The sequence below is a fragment of the Tinamus guttatus genome, unplaced genomic scaffold (assembly GCF_059628265.1).
Source record: "Tinamus guttatus ecotype Peru unplaced genomic scaffold, ASM5962826v1 Tinamus_guttatus_pri_ptg000194l, whole genome shotgun sequence".
Classification (NCBI taxonomy): Eukaryota; Metazoa; Chordata; class Aves; order Tinamiformes; family Tinamidae; genus Tinamus; species Tinamus guttatus.
In genome coordinates, this window is record NW_028288728.1 from 1,241,525 (window position 1) to 1,257,213 (window position 15,689).

The 15,689-nt window shown below is 66.7% G+C and overlaps 4 protein-coding genes across 5 annotated transcripts; 2 read left to right on the forward strand and 2 right to left on the reverse strand.

Annotated features, from left to right (window-relative positions):
* Window positions 1-1,073: 1,073 nt before the first annotated feature.
* LOC148594850 (uncharacterized) lies at window positions 1,074-2,984 on the reverse strand. Its single transcript, XM_088523638.1, has 3 exons — window positions 2,912-2,984; window positions 1,762-1,869; window positions 1,074-1,645 (listed from the first exon to the last, which is right to left on the reverse strand). The coding sequence occupies exons 1-3, from the start codon at window positions 2,982-2,984 to the stop codon at window positions 1,074-1,076; spliced, it is 753 nt and encodes a 250-aa protein (XP_088379764.1).
* Window positions 2,985-5,937: 2,953 nt separating this feature from the next.
* On the forward strand, window positions 5,938-10,277 carry DNTTIP1 (deoxynucleotidyltransferase terminal interacting protein 1). 2 transcript variants are annotated; one of them, XM_088523579.1, is made up of 13 exons: window positions 5,938-6,049; window positions 6,138-6,208; window positions 6,510-6,606; window positions 6,730-6,828; window positions 7,367-7,435; window positions 7,807-7,863; window positions 8,095-8,156; window positions 8,473-8,518; window positions 8,976-9,034; window positions 9,225-9,285; window positions 9,646-9,717; window positions 9,904-9,959; window positions 10,047-10,277. In XM_088523579.1, exons 1-13 carry the CDS (start codon window positions 5,960-5,962, stop codon window positions 10,189-10,191), a joined length of 984 nt encoding a protein of 327 aa, XP_088379705.1. In that variant the 5' UTR covers window positions 5,938-5,959; the 3' UTR covers window positions 10,192-10,277. The 2 variants fall into 2 exon arrangements, with proteins under 2 accessions (XP_088379705.1, XP_088379706.1); XM_088523580.1 differs by lacking the exon at window positions 9,646-9,717.
* A 437-nt stretch (window positions 10,278-10,714) lies between these two features.
* UBE2C (ubiquitin conjugating enzyme E2 C) lies at window positions 10,715-11,898 on the forward strand. The gene is made up of 6 exons (XM_088523663.1): window positions 10,715-10,840; window positions 10,924-10,951; window positions 11,056-11,142; window positions 11,315-11,519; window positions 11,599-11,658; window positions 11,729-11,898. The coding sequence occupies exons 1-6, from the start codon at window positions 10,740-10,742 to the stop codon at window positions 11,779-11,781; spliced, it is 534 nt and encodes a 177-aa protein (XP_088379789.1). The 5' UTR covers window positions 10,715-10,739; the 3' UTR covers window positions 11,782-11,898.
* A 1,553-nt stretch (window positions 11,899-13,451) lies between these two features.
* TNNC2 (troponin C2, fast skeletal type) lies at window positions 13,452-15,143 on the reverse strand. The gene is made up of 6 exons (XM_088523664.1): window positions 15,128-15,143; window positions 14,236-14,287; window positions 14,027-14,170; window positions 13,845-13,959; window positions 13,614-13,750; window positions 13,452-13,515 (listed from the first exon to the last, which is right to left on the reverse strand). The coding sequence occupies exons 2-6, from the start codon at window positions 14,243-14,245 to the stop codon at window positions 13,484-13,486; spliced, it is 438 nt and encodes a 145-aa protein (XP_088379790.1). The 5' UTR covers window positions 14,246-14,287; window positions 15,128-15,143; the 3' UTR covers window positions 13,452-13,483.
* Window positions 15,144-15,689: the final 546 nt, after the last annotated feature.

The window sequence follows — 15,689 nt, forward strand, 5'->3', positions numbered from 1 at the left end:
GCCGGCGCCGGGGCGCGACAGCCCCACACGGCCCGGGGCACCATGAGGCTGCTGCCGCTGCTGCTGCTCCTGGGGCTGCTCTGCCTCTGCGCACGGCTGGCAGCCACAGGCGAGCGGGAGCGGGGCTGGGAGCGGGGAATGAGGCTGGGAGCTGGCAGCAGGGCCAGGGATGGGGCCTGGAGATGGGAATGGGACTGTAGCTGGGAACCGGGAGCCAGAAATGGGACCAGGAATACGACCAGGAGCCGAGAAGGGGGTCAGAAGCTGGTAATGGGGCTGGAAGCCGGGCCAGGAATGGAGCCAGGATGCAGGAAGGCGTCAGGGAGCTAGGAATGAGCCTGGGAGCTGAGAACGGGGCCAGGAGCTGGGAGCGGGACTGGGAGTTGGGAAGGGGGCTGGGAGCAGGACTGGGAGTTGGGAAGGGGGCTGGGAGCAGGGCAGGGGGCTGTGTCCCCACTCGCGGGTCAGCAGCGCGGGGCTGCATGGCCAGGACGTGCCCGTCTCTCCGCAGGCTGTGCCTAGCCGCCCCCAGAGCGATGTCGACCGCAGGAACCCCCACACCCTGATGGCTGCCGTGACCTGCCCGGCCCCCACTGCGTCCGTGTCCCGCCAGCCCCCTCCGCGGCACCCCCTGACCCAGCCTGGGGACGGGGACAGGCACAAGCAGCATCCGCCAGCCTGGGGCTCCAGGGCCGGCTGCCAGCCACTCCTGCTCGCATCTCCAGGGCATTTCTGTTCCTGCCGGGAAGCAGCAGGAATTCTCAGCCTGCTGCCGTGATCCCGTGGAGCGCATCCCATCTCAGAGCGCTGCTGCAGCTGGCTGAGGAAGAGGGTGGGAATGCGGGGACCATCCCCTCCCCGGCCACGGGGCCCTGTCCCCACGGAGGGGACGCCTTCCCCCCAGGCACGGCGAGGACACACGACTCCCGCGGGAGAGCACAGGGTTTATTAGGGAAGAGGGAGTTTGTCCTGCCCCAGCCCTGGCGAGGCCGGTGGAGAGGGAGGCCGAGGGCCGGGCCTGACCCCTGCCCGGCCAGCCCGGCCTCCCTTGCCCCACGCGCAGCCCTCGGTCATTAGATGTAATTGCCGTCAATGTCACCAGCAACATCATCTTCACCATCCCAATAACCGTCGTCATCATCATCATCATCCTCGTAGTGGTTGTTGTCATCATCATCACCATCCTCATCATCATAGTCATCGGTGTCTTGTTCATTTTTCTCATTGTTGGCGTCATCGTCATCATCCTCCTCCTCGTCATCGTCACCACCATCATCAGCATCGTCAGCATCGTCATCCCCTCCGCTGTCGCCCTCATCAGACTCAGGTTTCTTCCCAGCCTCCGGCTTCTCATCAGACTCAGGTTTCTTCCCAGCCTCCGGTTTCTCATCAGACTCAGGTTTCTTCCCAGCCTCCGGCTTCTCCGCTGCATCCGGCTTCTCCCCCTTTCCCGGTGTGGGTTCCTCCGCCGCCACAGGAGCCGCCGGCTGCTCCCCGTGCGGCTGCTCCCCGTGGGATCCGGGCTGTTCTCCTGCGCCGGGGGCGGCGGTGCCGGCCGGGGTCTCCGGCTCGGAGCTGTTCCCCTTCGCTGGGGAAGGGCCCTGCGCAGCCTCGGCCGGGGCGGAGGTGCTGGCGCCGGCGGCTCCTGGAGCGGGAGAGAAGCCGGAGCGTGAGGGCCGCGCGCGCTCCCGGCCCCCGGCTCGGCCCGACGTGTCCGGGCGCCCCGGGAAGGGGCCGCGGCAGGCGCGGGGCTGGGCTCACCGGCGGCGCCGGCCTTGCAGAACGGCCACCAGCGCAGGATGCGGCAGCGGATCCCGGACCGGCATTCCCCGTGGCCCCAGCAGCCGTGCGGGCACAGACACGCGGCCCCTGCGGCACCGGGAACAGCGTCAGAGCAGGCGCCGCCGCGCAGGGGCCCGGCCCCGGCCGTGCCATGGCCCCGACGAGCGGGTCGGCACCGGGGCCGGGCGGCCCGAGCGGAGCACCCGCAGGCCCCACAGTCTGTCACATCCTGGAAAAAAAAACTAAAAGAAATGCAAGTATATCTCCTTTTTTTTTTTTTTCTAGGAGGTTTTGGGGAGTGGGTGGAGGAAATAACTGAAACAAGCATTGACCACAGCAACATCTTAGCAAAAAAAATACTTTTCTTTAAGAGACCTGCTCTGCATGCAAGCACATATATTTTAAAGGGTATTTATGAAATAGGCATATAGGTTTTCCTGTGGTGCAGTAACAAGCAAGCGCGCTGAGCAGCGGAGCCGCAGGATCCGCCAGGGAGCCCGGACGGCTCCGGCTCCGGCTCCGTGGAGGCTGCACCGCGGCCAAGTCACACACGCGGGCACAGGTCGCACGCGGGCACAGCCTGCGCCTTGACCCGCTGCGGAGCTGGCGCCCGCAGCCGCCCGCCTGCACCGGGGAGCCGGTTCCTGGGCCGGCCCCAGGGCCCTTCCCCGCTCCGCATCCCCGTGCCGCGGCCGTCTCGCTCCTCCGCTCGGTGCTCGGCCGCAGGACGAGGACGTCTCGGAGCTCTCGGCGAAGAGGAGCCTCCGCCGCGGTGCCACAGCCCAAACCCTCTCCGTGGCGGCAGCCCGGGCTCGCAGCAGTGCTGGGCTCGGGCAAGAGGGACCTGCCGAGAGCGGGTGGCAGGGAAAGGCCCTCGAAAGAAATGACAGAACGCAGAACCAGAACGAGGATGACAATCTTTACGGCATTCGCTTGGCTCTCAATCTTTTGCAGAATGCAAAGAACATAAAATTAAATCAGGGCTAAAACTCACACGGGTCACAACCATTCACAGAAATCTTCGATAAACATAAGAATTAAAACAAACACCTTAGCACACCTCACTGAGAACACACAAAACCCCTCTGAAGCTGCAAAAGGTGGGAGTCCCAAGCGCGCCCGTACTTGCCTTTGGCGGGTGCCGCCTGCAGCCCCGCGCACAGGGCGAGCAGCCCCAGCACCAAGACGCTCCTCGGCCTCATGCTGCTGCTCTGAGCGCCCGGCCGCGCCAGGCGGGGGTTTAAGGATCCTCCCTTGGGTGCAGACGTGGTTGGGGACGGGAGGAAGCGGTTCCCAGGTGACCTGCAAGATCCTCCCACGTCTCTCCCAATCCTGCTCCGTGCGGAGCCGCTCTGGTGTCTTCCTCCACCCACACGGAGACACAGCGGGACCCAGAGCTGCCACCAATGACAAGGTTGGGGAGTTGAGGAGGAAACTGAAAAGCTGGAATGCAGAGACAGGGAGCAGCTCCCAGAGACTTTGCCATGGCTTTTCCATGGGGATCTGGCTTGTGCTTGCGCAAGGGACTGATCCTCTCTGGACTCCGACAGCTGGAGCCATCCTGGGCACAAAGGGGCTCTCCAGGTCCCAGCCCTGAGGTCCCTGTCCATGTCCCGAGACAAGGGCTGGAGAGGGCGGCCCTCCCACGTTGCCCAAACCCTGTTCTTGTCCTTCTGGTCTGTTCCTCACCCAGGAGTTCATAATCCTCTGTAAGACATTCGCAATCCCAAAAGAGTCGGTGCATTTTCCTAATTCCTTGAAAGCATTTTTGCAGGTTTGTGAAAGCACACGCTTCCAGAGCGACTGCTTATTGGGACCTGCAAGGACAGGGGCAGTTACGCTGCAGCAGAGAAAGGAGCAACGCAGAGACAACCGCCCCGAGCAGCTTCCTCCTCTCCCGCTCGCTGCCCTGGAGCCGCACGGATGGGCGCAGACCCTCCAGGAGCAGCTTGCTAAATCCTGACACTCAAAAAACATATGTGCTTATTGCACAGGGTTGACTTCTCATACTGCAGCATGACCAGTTTCCTACCACTTTCACCTTACAACTGAGGGAGAGTTGTAACTGTGTGAGTTTCCATCACACAGATGGAAAAACGTGATGCATTTTCTTAAGACTGCAGCTCCCAGCTGCAGCCCCCGGGGACGGGGCATCGCCTGCGCGCGCAGGCAGCAGCAGCAGCCCCGGTGCAGCTTGCAAAGCCGCAGCTCCAGGAGGCTGCGGGGGCTTTGGCAACAGCAGCAATTACCGGTATTGCAGAGCTGCACCGGGCGGCCAGGCCACCTCGCAAGACAGCAAAGCCAAGACGCATCCAAGAGAAATTCCAAAGAGGGAGAGGCAGGGGAAGGAAGAGGCCCTGGGAATGGGCAGGCTGGTTGCACAAGGTTGTTTTGGGTGCACTCTGAGGGCTTCCAGCCTTAACCAACCCTAACCCAACGCGCAGTGCTGCAAGCTCACGCTGCAAACAGCAGGTCACCTCCGGCCCAGGCGGCTCTGAAGGCAGCGCGAGCAGCGTCCCATGCACCAGAGCCCCTGGGGACCTGCCGAGAGATGCGGAAGAACCTCCCTGCAAGGGAGAAGACACGGGCAGAACGCGGGTGGACAAGCACCGGGCACAGCGGAAACACGGGAGTTTGGGACCGAGACAGATTCCCAGTCCAAGAACAGCACCCAGGAGCCCTTGGCCAGGCTGAGAGCCCGGCGCAGAGCAGGCCCAGGGGCAGGGGAGCTCTCCCGTGGCCGTGGCCCATCCCGGGAACGCGGCACGGAGGGAGCCGCGGGGCTCGGGGCTGACCTCGCCGATGGTAAAGGGAGCGCTGCCATCACACCAGGGCCTTCACACCCCAGCTCCAGACTGCCCCGTGAACACTCACTTTGAGAGCAATTGAAAAATCGAATGTCCCGACACCTTTACGTGCCCTTTCTCTGCACCTGATTTCAGGGTAAAGCCTTGCTTAATGTATTTGAGGTAGCCAGTTAAATAGTGTCTTCAGCATGTGAGGATCAACCCATTCAAATCAAGTAACTCTCCAGTCACACTGGAGGGCTGGTCGGAATTGGATTGTGCAGATTTCCCTCCCCTGCTCACTTATTTCCTCCTCAGTTATCTGTGGGTCAAACAATCACTACGAAATGAGGTTTTAGCAGCAGGTCAGGCCAGAACAGGGCAAAACCAGGCAAGAAAAGACCTGATGGATCCAGTACAAATGGAGTTTCAACAAGCAAGGGAGGGATCAGTGAAAGAGCTCGACACCACCCCTAAATTGCAAATCAGTGGCAGCACTTCACACGAAATCCAAAAAGCGGCTGCTTGGAAAATCCTGCTATCAAAACCCTGCAAAAGGCAGACAGGATCCAGGCTCTGTGGCGGGAAGCTGCCCAACCTGCGTGGGAAGAAGACGCATTGCAAGTAATATGTCTTAAGCACAGGCTTCCTCCCCTCTTCCTGGCCGTGACTCAGGCCTGACACCACTTCCAAGTGGATCGCTATTCCACCACTTCCAGCGCCGTGGTTGAACCCAAATCCGGCTGCTCATCACTGGCTGCTGCCGCGGAGCCATCTGGGCCACCGCAGAGCTGCCTGGGCCACCGCGGCCCAGAATAGCCCCCGCGCCCCCCCTGGCACCAGGCCCGAGGAGCCGCCACCTCGTGCGACCACCGGGACTGCCAGGAGCCCGGAACCAAGTGTGGGCCCAGCGAGACACAAGCCCCAGGGCGGCTGGAGCCGCCCACGCACCCCGCAGAGCCTCGCGGATGCCTCCCGTGTCCCCCACGGCCTCCACGGACGCCCCTCCGTGCCCCCTGCCCCGCCACCCCCCGGCCCCATGGGCGCCCCGCGCCCCGCACAGCACCCATGGACGCCCCTCCGTGCCCCCTACACCCCCCAGAGCCCCGTGGATGCCCCCCGTGTCCCCCACGGCCTCCATGGACGCCCCTCCGTGCCCCCTACACCCCGCAGAGCCCCGTGGATGCCTCCCGTGTCCCCCATGGACGCCCCTCCGTGCCCCCCTGCACCCCCGGCCCCATGGGCGCCCCGCACAGCCCCCGGGCGGACTCCGTCCCCTCCGCCCCGCGCGGGCCGCGGCGCCCCGTTGCCATGGCAGCCCGCGGCTTCCGGCGCGGCGAGGTGGCGTCACGGGCGCGCGCGGCGGCCGCTTCCGGGTGCGCGGCGCCGCCATGGGGGCCGCCCGCGACGCGGAGCAGCAGCCGGGGCCGCCGGGCGAGGAGGGGCCGGGCCCGGGCGCCGAGGAGCAGCCGCTGAGCACGGTGGGGCGCGGGGCGGACCGAGCCGGGCCGGGCCGGGCCGGGCCAGGCCAGGCCGGGCCGAACCGGGCTCACGCGCCTCTCCCCGCAGAGCCCCTGGAACATCATGATCAAGCACCGGCAGGTGCAGCGGCGCGGTCGCCGCTCGCAGATGACCACGAGGTAGCGGGGGGCTGCGGGCACCGGGCGGGGGAGGGGGCGGCACGGGCTGGGGGGAAACAGGCAGGACATGGCCGGGACCGGGACAGGCCGGGAGCAGGATGGGGCCAGAGCGGTTTGTTCGGGGTGGGGGCCCCGACAGGACCGTGGGGACGGGGCCAAGGTCGGGCCAGGGAAGGTGCCTGGGGGACAACGACCCCCTGGGCCTGGTGCGGAGGGGGAGCTGGGCCAGGAGCAGCTGGAGGGCCGGGGGGACCGGGCTGGGCTGCGCTGGGGGAGGAGGGTCTGACACTGCCAGCTCCAGCTTCACAGACCCGGTGGTGTCCATGGAGCTGCTGCGGGCCGTGCTGCAGCCCAGCATCAACGAGGAGATCCGGGCCGTCTTCAACAAGTACATGAAGGTGAGAGCCGGGCGCTGCGTGGAGCCGTGCCCTCCCGGTGGGCACTGTGACAGCCATGTCCCGTGCACGTGCCCCAGCGTTGTCTTGCCGCTTGGGCTCCAGCCCTTTCTTCCTTTCCGCCAGTTTTTCCAGAAAGCAGCCATCAATGTGCGCGATAATGTCGGGGAGGAGGTGGACCCGGAGCAGCTCATCCAGGAGACGTGTCGGAGCTGCCTGGAGCAGGTGGGCACCGTCAGGAAGGGCCCTGTGTGCCCAGGGCAGCCACTCTCACAGGGTGGCCACAGAAGGGCATCCGCAGCCCTTCCCTTGTCACTGCACATGGCTCCTTCCCCGCCAGAAGGAAGGCGCTGGGTGCTGGGTCGCCCTCCATGCGCTGCAGCTTCGCGCTGCTGCCCTGTCCGTGCTTGTCAGCCGGCTGCAGCAGGGAGCTCCCGCGGTGGCTGCAGTTCCCTGGTGCCCATCGCAGGCTCCTCCAGCAAGGTGCTCATTTTGCTCTTGCACATCTTGTTTTTGCCCCAGCTGTCCTGACTCTGTCGCGCTCTTGCGTCTCTCTGAGCAGCTCTGCACTTCAGATACGTTTGGATCTCCGGGTCTGCAGTGACCAGCCCTTGTGGCCTCTGTGGCATTTGGGTTACGAGCTGTGACTTTCAAAGTTTATGTGGCCAAGGGCTCTCGCTGCAGTGCGAGCACCTTTGCACACACGGCCCCTTTCACAGTCCCTCTCTGTGCTCAGGACCAGATAACCTTTCCCCTCCTGCAGGCCAAGCTGCTTTTCTCTGACGGCAAGAAGGTCATCCCCAGGCTGCCCCACGAGCAGGCCATGCCAAAGGTAAAAGTTGTTATTGTTCTCAGAGTCTTTTGGCTTTACCTTTAGGAGCCGGGAGGAGGGATTTGAGCTGCTTTGTTCTCTGCCTGTCCCTGTTGTGCCTCAGAAACAGCCTGCAAGCAGGTGGTGCAGGGCTGTCTCTTCAGAGCTGCGGGGTGAATCTCTGCCCCCAGTACCTCGTCCAGCAGTTGCTCTAATGAGGAAGGGTTAGGCTGGGAGGGGTTAAGCTGGCAGAGAGGAGCCTGTGGGGCTGCTGGTCACCACCGAGGGCATCGCTCCGAGAGGGGTTGACTGCGGCGCTCGCTGGAGCGCAGCGGAGCAGGGAGCACCAGGGGACAAGGGCTGCTCTTCACCTCCTGCCATTCCTTTGCCAGCGTGCCCGACAGCTGGATGAGGAGCTGCATCGGCGAGGAAGCCCTGTTCCCAAAAAGGTAGGGTTTTCCACGCAAACACTTCCATGTCGTGGGAATCTGTTCCTCATCCTTCCTGCTATATAAGTTCATGCAAATGCAGGTGCAGCTTTTGGGGTGCCTTAGAGACCCTTCCTCCTGGGCTAGTTGCATTTTCCTCGTGGTTAAAGGAGCGGTTTTCCCAGCGGGGGAGAACTGAAAGATTTCCTTCAGCTTAGACAAGTGAGTAAGCAGAGGGCTTCTTCCTTGCAGAGAAAGGGGCGGCCTCCAGGACAGAGCCTGGCGAATGACCGTGGGCTCTCGGCCATGGCTGCGTGAGTACGAGCGGGAGCACCGGGAGTGATGCTGCAGGAAGCAGCGGGTGTCGGAGGCCCCTTGGGAAGCAAGGCCAAGGGCACAGGGGTCCAGAGGGATGGTTGGGGTGAGCAGCATAAGACACAGGTAGCGGTGGGCTCTTTGCAGCTGGGAGCAGAGAACGTGCCCCAGGAATGAGGCTGCAGAGCTGGGCACCAGAGAGAAGTGGGTGTGAGTGAAGGTGCAGCTGGAGGGGTGGAGCTCAGCTCCCCGCAGGGTTGTGCTGTGGGTTGGTCCCTCAGGGATCTGTTCTGACTTTGTTTTCTCTCCGCTCAGGTGGAAACTCAAAGTCTCTGAGCCTGTGAGAAGGGAAGGACCAAAGGTATCGGTTGGCCAACACTGCTGGGCTCTCCCTCTCCTCCCCTTTGCTTCCGCCAGCAGAGCCCTCCTACCGGCTGTGGGAGCGGAGGACAGTTCTGAGCTGTGCTCTGCTCTCAGGGGCCTCTGTGTCAAATGGACAAAGCAAGGAGTGAAGTGCCTGGAAGCCTGTGCTTGTCTCCTCCAGACACTGGAGCTGGAGCTGTGGTACCAGCTCTTTAGGAGACTTAGGGCAAGAGTAGTAGCCACGAGGATCCCACAGATACTCTGTGCCAAGGAGACAACTTAGAGCAGCCCAGGGTGACATAATTCCCCTCCTCTTGGAAATCCAGAGTTTTGCAAGCCTCCCTCCCAGGCCAGGGGGCGGTTCTGAGGTTCCCCGCCAGAGATCTGAGGCTCATGGAGCATTGGTTGGCACCAGCTTCATTTCTAATGTTGCCCCTTTTCCAATTGCTCTGTAGTGGGATCCATCCCGACTGACTGAAACCACAACCTTTGTGCTGGGATCTCGAGCAAACAAGTAAGGAATGGCCCTGTTGCTGGAGGGTGGTGTCTCCCAGGCAGGAGCACATCAGACTCCTCCCGTCACTTCACTTCTCTGCCTCGGAAGCAGTAGGAAGGGCAGGGGCTCGGGGAGGAGAGGAAGGGTCCCTGTGCCAGCCAGCAGCTGTCCTGCACCGCTCTAACACCCGCTGCTGTTCCTGTTGCAGAGCTCTCGGGATGGGCGGAACAAGAGGGCGACTCTACATCAAGCATCCCCACCTCTTTAAGGTCAGATACGGCAGCAGGATGCTTCCTCCTCTGGGGCTTGCTCAGAAGCAGCTTGTGATGGGAATCAGCAGTGTGTGCTTTGGCTCACTGTTTTCTTCCTCTCCCACACCCTTGTTTGCTGTCCTAGAAGCCGTAGAGTCTGGCTAGCACACAGGGAAACGAGCTAAGGGCCTCGTGCAGCCTCCGTGGCGCTGCTTTTGCCTGGAGCCTTCAATAAAACACGCAGAGCCGAGTGCTCCCTCTCGGGAGCGAGGGCCCGGCAGCACGGGGGCTCGGGCACAGCGTGGAGCGTGTCCCAGCGCGGGGCTCGGAGCAGAGGCTCCGTCCCTGTGCCCAGCCAGCCCTCCTGCTCTCTTGCAGTACGCAGCCGACCCGCAAGACAAGCACTGGCTGGCAGAGCAGCAGCACATGAGGGCCACAGGGGGCAAGATGGTGAGTACGAGGGGGCACCACGGGCAGCCCGTGGGTGGGCACAGCACTGCACGGGGCAGGCGGGGAGGCGGGAGCCGCCTCGGGCTGTGGCTCTGGCGCGGGAAGCAGGACGGGCAGGAGCAGGCAGGCTGCCCGGAGCGGGCAGGGGCACGAGCTCCCCCCGTGCCCAGCCGTGCCGTGCCGCAGGCGTACCTGCTCCTCGAGGAGGACATCCGGGACTTGGCGGCCAGCGAGGACTACAGGTGAGCGGTGCAAACCCTCCTGCAAACCCATGCCGGTAGCAGCGGCGCCCGTGGGGCCCCTTGCTCAGCGCCGGCCTCTGCCCGCAGGGACAACGGGGACCTGAGGCTGGAGGAGCTGAAGCCCTTCGTGCCGCCGGCGTGGATGACCGAGAAGATGCAGAAGTACATGGAGACGCTCCGCAATGGCGGGGAGCCGCCGCCGCCACCCCCGGAGGGCCCCCCCGAGCCCTGAGCGCTGCCCCGGCCTCGCCGTGCCCCGTGGCCCCCCCGTGCCCGGCGCCCCGCGCCGCCCTCCCAATAAAGCAGCTTCGCACCCGCCGCCGCTGCCTGCTCCGGGGCGGGGCGCGAAGGGGGGCCTGGCCCTTTAAGGGGGCTTCCCGCCAGCGGGGGTTGCGTCACGCGTGAGCCGCCAATGGGAAGCCCCGCGGGGAGGTGCCGCGCGGCCAGTGCGCAGCCGGGCGCCGTTGCCATGGCAGCCGCATCCTTGGCGAGCGGTGATTGGGCGGCTGGAGCGGAGCGCGGCGCCCATTGGTGGAGGAGCCGCGAGTTTGAAACGTTCAAACGGGGGCGCGGGAGCGGGGCCGGCGAGCGAGGAGCGCGGCGGAGCCGGGACGAGCGAGCGAGCGGAGCTGCGGCCGGAGCGAGAGAGCCGGAGCGCAGCCGGGACCGGGCGGGAGAGCGGGGCCGGGATCTAGGTCGGAAGCCGGAGCCGGGACCGGAGCCCGGGCGAGGAGCGGGAGCGGAGTCCGGGCTAGGAGGGGGAGCGCAGCCGGGGCCGCCATGGCGTCGCAGAACGCGGACCCCGCCGCCGTGGCCAGCGCGGCCGCCCGCAAAGGGGCCGAGGCGGCGGGCACGGCGGCCCGCGGCTCCGTGGGCAAGAGGTGAGCCGGGGCCGGGAGGGCCGGGCCGGGCTGGGGGAGCGGGGCGCGGAGCAGAGCGGCCCTAACGCCGCCCTCGCCCGCAGGCTGCAGCAGGAGCTCATGGCGCTGATGGTGAGTGGGGCCGTGGGGCCGGCCGCGGGTCCCCCCGCGGGTCCTGCCGCGGGCCCCCGTGAGGCGCTGATGTCCGGTGTTGTCCGGTGATGTCCGGACCGCAGATGTCCGGTGACAAGGGCATCTCCGCCTTCCCCGAGTCCGACAACCTCTTCAAGTGGATCGGCACCATCGACGGCGCCGCGGGCACGGTGAGAACCGCCGGGCCCTGCCCCGCCGCCGGGCACAGACCCTTCCACAGCCCCCGGCTGGCCCTGGGAGCCCCCAGTCCCAGGGCCCTTCCCCAGCCTGCGCCCTCTCCGCCCTGGGGTCTGCCCCAAGCCCTGCCCCGTCACCCCAACGTGCTGTCCCCGCTGTCCCCAGGCGTACGAGGAGCTGCGGTACAAGCTGTCCCTGGAGTTCCCGAGCGGGTACCCGTACACGGCACCCACCGTGCGCTTCCTGACGCCCTGCTACCACCCCAACGTGGACGCGCAGGGCAACATCTGCCTCGACATCCTCAAGGACAAGTGGTCGGCGCTCTACGACGTGCGCACCATCCTGCTCTCCATCCAGAGCCTGCTGGCAGGTGGGTGACGCGGGGGGGCGGCAGGACGGCGGGTCTGGGGGACGGCTGCCCCCCTCCCTCACCCGCACCCTGTCCCCAGAGCCCAACATCGAGAGCCCCCTGAACACGCACGCGGCCGAGCTCTGGAAGAACCAGGCAGGTGAGTGCGGGGCCGGTCCCGCGTCCCCCACGTCCCGGGCCCGCAGCCATCCCCCCGCCTCTCTCCGCAGCCTTCAAGAAGTACCTGCGGGAGACGTACGCCAAGCAGGCCCAGGAGACCTGACCCGCGCCCCGCGGCGCCGCCCGCCGCCCGCCCGCCCCCTGTATCATAGGCTGGTTTTAAATTAATGCTGCAGTCCGAGCCACGGTTATTGTATAAATAAATGCACATTTATAACTGCCCTGGGAGCCGCGGGGTGAAGGGTGGCCTGGCACCTGGCCCCGGGAGCGGCCCAGCGGTGCCTTCCCACGCCAATGGGACAGGATGGGATGGGACGGGATGTTCCAGCCCCGGGATGTTGCTCCCGCCTCCCTCTCCCACGGTGGGACCAAGGGACAACGAACAGAGTGGACAGTGAATGGTGTGGGGGTGACAGTGGGTTTACTAGAGCCCAGTGGCCACAGGGCACTCACAGGAGCCCACACCAGAGCCCAACAGTCTGGCCGAACCTCCACACTCCACAGGGGGACATTGACTCTGCTTTCCGTCTTGGCCAGCGTGGCCCGCACCATCTCCCCCGCCTCCTCCTCCTCTTTGGGGTGCAGGGCAGCCAGGGGCAGCGCAGGGCCCTGGCCAGCCCCGTCACGTGCCCGGGAGCCACCCGGCCAGCCCGGTGCGCAGCGCGGAGCCCGGTGCGCCCAAGAGCTTGCCCAGGCACTGGGCTTGGCGCAGGTCCTGCAGGAAGAGCTCCAGCGCGGAGCAGCAGCACCCAGAGCCGCTCTGGTTCCTGGCACTCCTCGACGCTGCCCGGTGCCCGCTGCGGGACGGGGGCGCTGAGTGGGGACAGCCTGGGGGATGAGCGTGGTGCAGGGCCAGGCCCTGGGGACACGCGCGGTGCAGGCCGAGCGAGCTGCGGGTGCTGTGCCCCAGGGCGAGCGCGGCGCAGGACGCACATCCACCCTGCGGTGCCGCGCCGCCTGCAGCCCTCCCGGAGCCCCCGTCCTCACCGGCGCTGAGCCCGCGCGCCCGCCCGCGCGCTGCTGCAGTGCAGCTCCCCGCACAGCCCCATGCGGTCCTCGCTGCCATCCCGCTGCAGCACGAGCTGCTGGTGCCCAGCCGTGGCAGTGCCCAAGGCAGCTCCGTAGGCCCCCGTTGCGCTGCCCATGCGAGCGGCCGCCCTGCTCCCGCCTGTGCAGCTCCTCCTGCGTGGCCGCGCAGGGACATCCCCAGGCTCCCCCCGGCCCCGGGATGCTTCAATGCCCCGAACTGGTGGGTTGGACCTTCCTCGCGGTCCCATGACCCCCAGTCGTGGGGGTATTTCCTGGCAGGGACCCCGGCTCCTGTGCCGTGGGGCTGTGTGTTGCATGGGTGCTGGCAGCTCTGCTTGGAGAGCCTGAGCTCTCCGCTGGCAGGAGCCCATGGGAGCCGCCGGCCCAGCTGCCCTTGTGCCGGCCCCGACCCGACAGGGCTAGCACCGGCCCCGGCGTCCATCCTGTGGCCCCCATCCAGCCCACCCTCCCTGGATCCCCCGGCCGTCCCGGCTCCCCACACCCCGTCCTGCCGCGGGGCCCACCTGCCCCACGGGAGAGCCCAGCAGCAGCTCCAGCCTTTTCCCCTTTTAATGAGTCTGAGTCTAAGCCGCGCGCGGGCCGGGGAGCCCGGGGCCGCCGGCCGCGGGACGAGCAGCGCCCGGCGGGCAGGGCTCTCCCGGGCGCCCGGTGCCGCAGGCCCGGCCGGATCCGGCACCGCGGCGCTGGGATGCGCTGCCTCCCGCGCCGGCGCGGAGCGGGGCTGCGGGCGGCGGCGCCCCGGGAATGTCTGGTCCTTACTGCACACCCTCCATCATCTTGAGGAACTCTGCAAGGGAGCGACACAGCGGGCCGGGGCTCGGGTCAGAGTCCAGCACCGCAACCCGGGCTCAGCACCGCGCTCCGGTGCCTGGCACCCGCGCTCACCATCAAAGTCGATGCGACCGTCATTGTTCTTGTCCGAGTCCTTCATGAGGTCCTCGATCTCCTCCTCGGTGACGTGCTCACCCGTGGCCCTCAGGATCTCACCCAGCTCCTCGATGTCAATGAAGCCATCCGCGTTCCTGCAGGACACGGGGCCGCACGTGGGACCGGGCAGACACGGGTCCGGCCCCCGGCACGGCCCCTTGGCACAGCCCCTTGGCACGGCCCCGTCACCTGTCGAAGACGCGGAAGCAGTTGGCCAGCTCCTCCTCAGACTTGCCCTTGGCGTCCTCCTTCATCTGGCGCACCATCATCACCAGGAACTCCTCGAAGTCGATGGTGCCGCTGCCTGCAGGGCCGGGGCAGGGGTGAGACGCGGACCGGCGCCCGCCGCCCCGCCGCACCGCGCTGCTCACCGTCCTCGTCCACCTCCTCGATGATGGCATCCAGCTCCTCCTTGGTGGGGTTCTGGCCCAGCATGCGCATCACTGTGCCCAGCTCCTTGGTGCTGATGTCCCCGCCGCCATCCGCGTCGAACATGTCAAAGGCGGCCTTGAACTCTGCGGGAATGGGGGATCAGGCGCCGCGGGGAGCCCCGGCCGCGCCGCCCGGCGCCCTGGCTCACCAGCGATCATCTCCTCGCTGAGGAAGGCCCGAGCCTCCGCCTGCTGGTCCGTCTGCCGGCCGAGGGGACAGGGTCAGCGCCGGGGCTGCCCCATGGGCGAGTCCCAGCCACGGGTGTCGCGGTGCAGCCCCAGCCTGGCACAGAGCCGGGGCAGATGGCGCCGTCCGCGGGGCGCAAAGCCCTGGGCATCCCCCGTGCCGCGGGCGTCCACGTTGGCTCCGGGGAGCTGCCCAGCGCGGGGCCCCATCCCAGCCGGGGGTCCGGCAGCCGCTGTCCCCACCGCGCGGCCTCGGCATCCCAGGCGTCCCCGGCTATTTTGGGATCTCCTTCGCGCCCCTTATAGGGAGCCGTGGGGCCGCGGGCACCTGTCGGCCCTGGATCAAGTTTCTCCTGGAGAGGGTCGGCCGCGGAGCCGCCGGTGTCGCATGACCCTGTGCTCAGTTTACAGCCGCCACCGCCGCGTCCCTCCCGGCACCCTGCGGCCCCAGCTCGGCCCTGTTGGGATCAGGGTCCCTCCGGGCCGCTGCAGGATCCCTGCTCTGGGCGCAGCCCCTGCCCAGCCCCACATCTCCCGGCCCTGCGCGGTCCAGCCATGGCCACAGCGCGTGCGGCACCCGGCACTCCGGCATCCCAGGACGCAGCCGCAGCAGCGCCCAGACACGGCAGCCGGTACCCGGCGCCCTGCACGCGGCGCCGGCCGTATCGCGCACTCACCATTGACGCCATCTGCCTCCCGAGGGAGTCACTGCCGCCGGCACCGCGAAGCCCCCGACGCTGCGTGCTGGCCCTGGCACCCCAATTTGTAGCGTCCCCGCGCTGCGCCCGCCGCCCCCAGCCTATCAGCGCCCCGGTGCCGGGCCGGCCCCGCGCGCTGGCGGCGGGCGCATTTTACCTAATTTAGCCAAAGCGCTATTGGCCAGCGGCGGGGGATTAGCAGCGGGTCCTCGGCCGCGACAGAAATTCAAGCCCAGCGGGGAGGGACACTGGAGGCTTGACAGGCGCGAGGCTCTGCCCCCCGTGCGGCGCCCACCACCCGGCTGGGAGGGGGTTAAAAATAGCCCCGGAGCAGGCGGCATCGCCTGGAGCAGCCCTGGAGCAGCTGGCACCAGCCCGGAGCAACCCTGGAGTGGCCAGCGCTGCCCTGGAGCAGCCCCAGAGCAGCCAACACTGGCCTGGAGCAGCCCCGGAGCAGCCAGCACTGGCCTGGAGCAGCCAGCATCACCCAGGAGCTCCAGGCGTCTCTCCAGAAGAGACCTGGAGCTGCCAGCATCGCCCCAGAATGGCCAGCATCCCTGTGGAGCACCTGACGTCATCCCAGAGCCTGCAGCACTGCTGGCTCCGAACCCACATCCCAGCCCTTCCAGCCCATGTGGGCAGCAACCGCTGCCGGAGGGGTGCGGAGCCCCCGGCCCTGGGGGTGCTGGGCCAGCCCGTGACACGGGGCGCTGGCTCCA

What these genes read in the sequence shown, in the direction of transcription:
- TNNC2 (XM_088523664.1), bottom strand. An exon ending in CGAGGAGGTGGACGAGGACG is followed by an intron (nt 13,960 to 14,026) that starts GTGAGCAGCGCG and finishes CCGGCCCTGCAG; the next exon opens with GCAGCGGCACCATCGACTTC. An exon ending in TGCTTCCGCGTCTTCGACAG is followed by an intron (nt 13,751 to 13,844) that starts GTGACGGGGCCG and finishes CGTGTCCTGCAG; the next exon opens with GAACGCGGATGGCTTCATTG.
- LOC148594850 (XM_088523638.1), bottom strand. Translation starts at nt 2,984, where the DNA reads ATGAGGCCGAGGAGCGTCTTGGTGCTGGGGCTGCTCGCCCTGTGCGCG. An exon ending in GCAGGCGGCACCCGCCAAAG is followed by an intron (nt 1,870 to 2,911) that starts GCAAGTACGGGC and finishes CCGGTGCCGCAG; the next exon opens with GGGCCGCGTGTCTGTGCCCG. An exon ending in CTGCAAGGCCGGCGCCGCCG is followed by an intron (nt 1,646 to 1,761) that starts GTGAGCCCAGCC and finishes CTCCCGCTCCAG; the next exon opens with GAGCCGCCGGCGCCAGCACC.
- UBE2C (XM_088523663.1), top strand. Translation starts at nt 10,740, where the DNA reads ATGGCGTCGCAGAACGCGGACCCCGCCGCCGTGGCCAGCGCGGCCGCC. An exon ending in TCGACGGCGCCGCGGGCACG is followed by an intron (nt 11,143 to 11,314) that starts GTGAGAACCGCC and finishes CGCTGTCCCCAG; the next exon opens with GCGTACGAGGAGCTGCGGTA. An exon ending in GCTCTGGAAGAACCAGGCAG is followed by an intron (nt 11,659 to 11,728) that starts GTGAGTGCGGGG and finishes CTCTCTCCGCAG; the next exon opens with CCTTCAAGAAGTACCTGCGG.
- DNTTIP1 (XM_088523579.1), top strand. Translation starts at nt 5,960, where the DNA reads ATGGGGGCCGCCCGCGACGCGGAGCAGCAGCCGGGGCCGCCGGGCGAG. An exon ending in AGCATCCCCACCTCTTTAAG is followed by an intron (nt 9,286 to 9,645) that starts GTCAGATACGGC and finishes GCTCTCTTGCAG; the next exon opens with TACGCAGCCGACCCGCAAGA. An exon ending in GCGGCCAGCGAGGACTACAG is followed by an intron (nt 9,960 to 10,046) that starts GTGAGCGGTGCA and finishes CTCTGCCCGCAG; the next exon opens with GGACAACGGGGACCTGAGGC.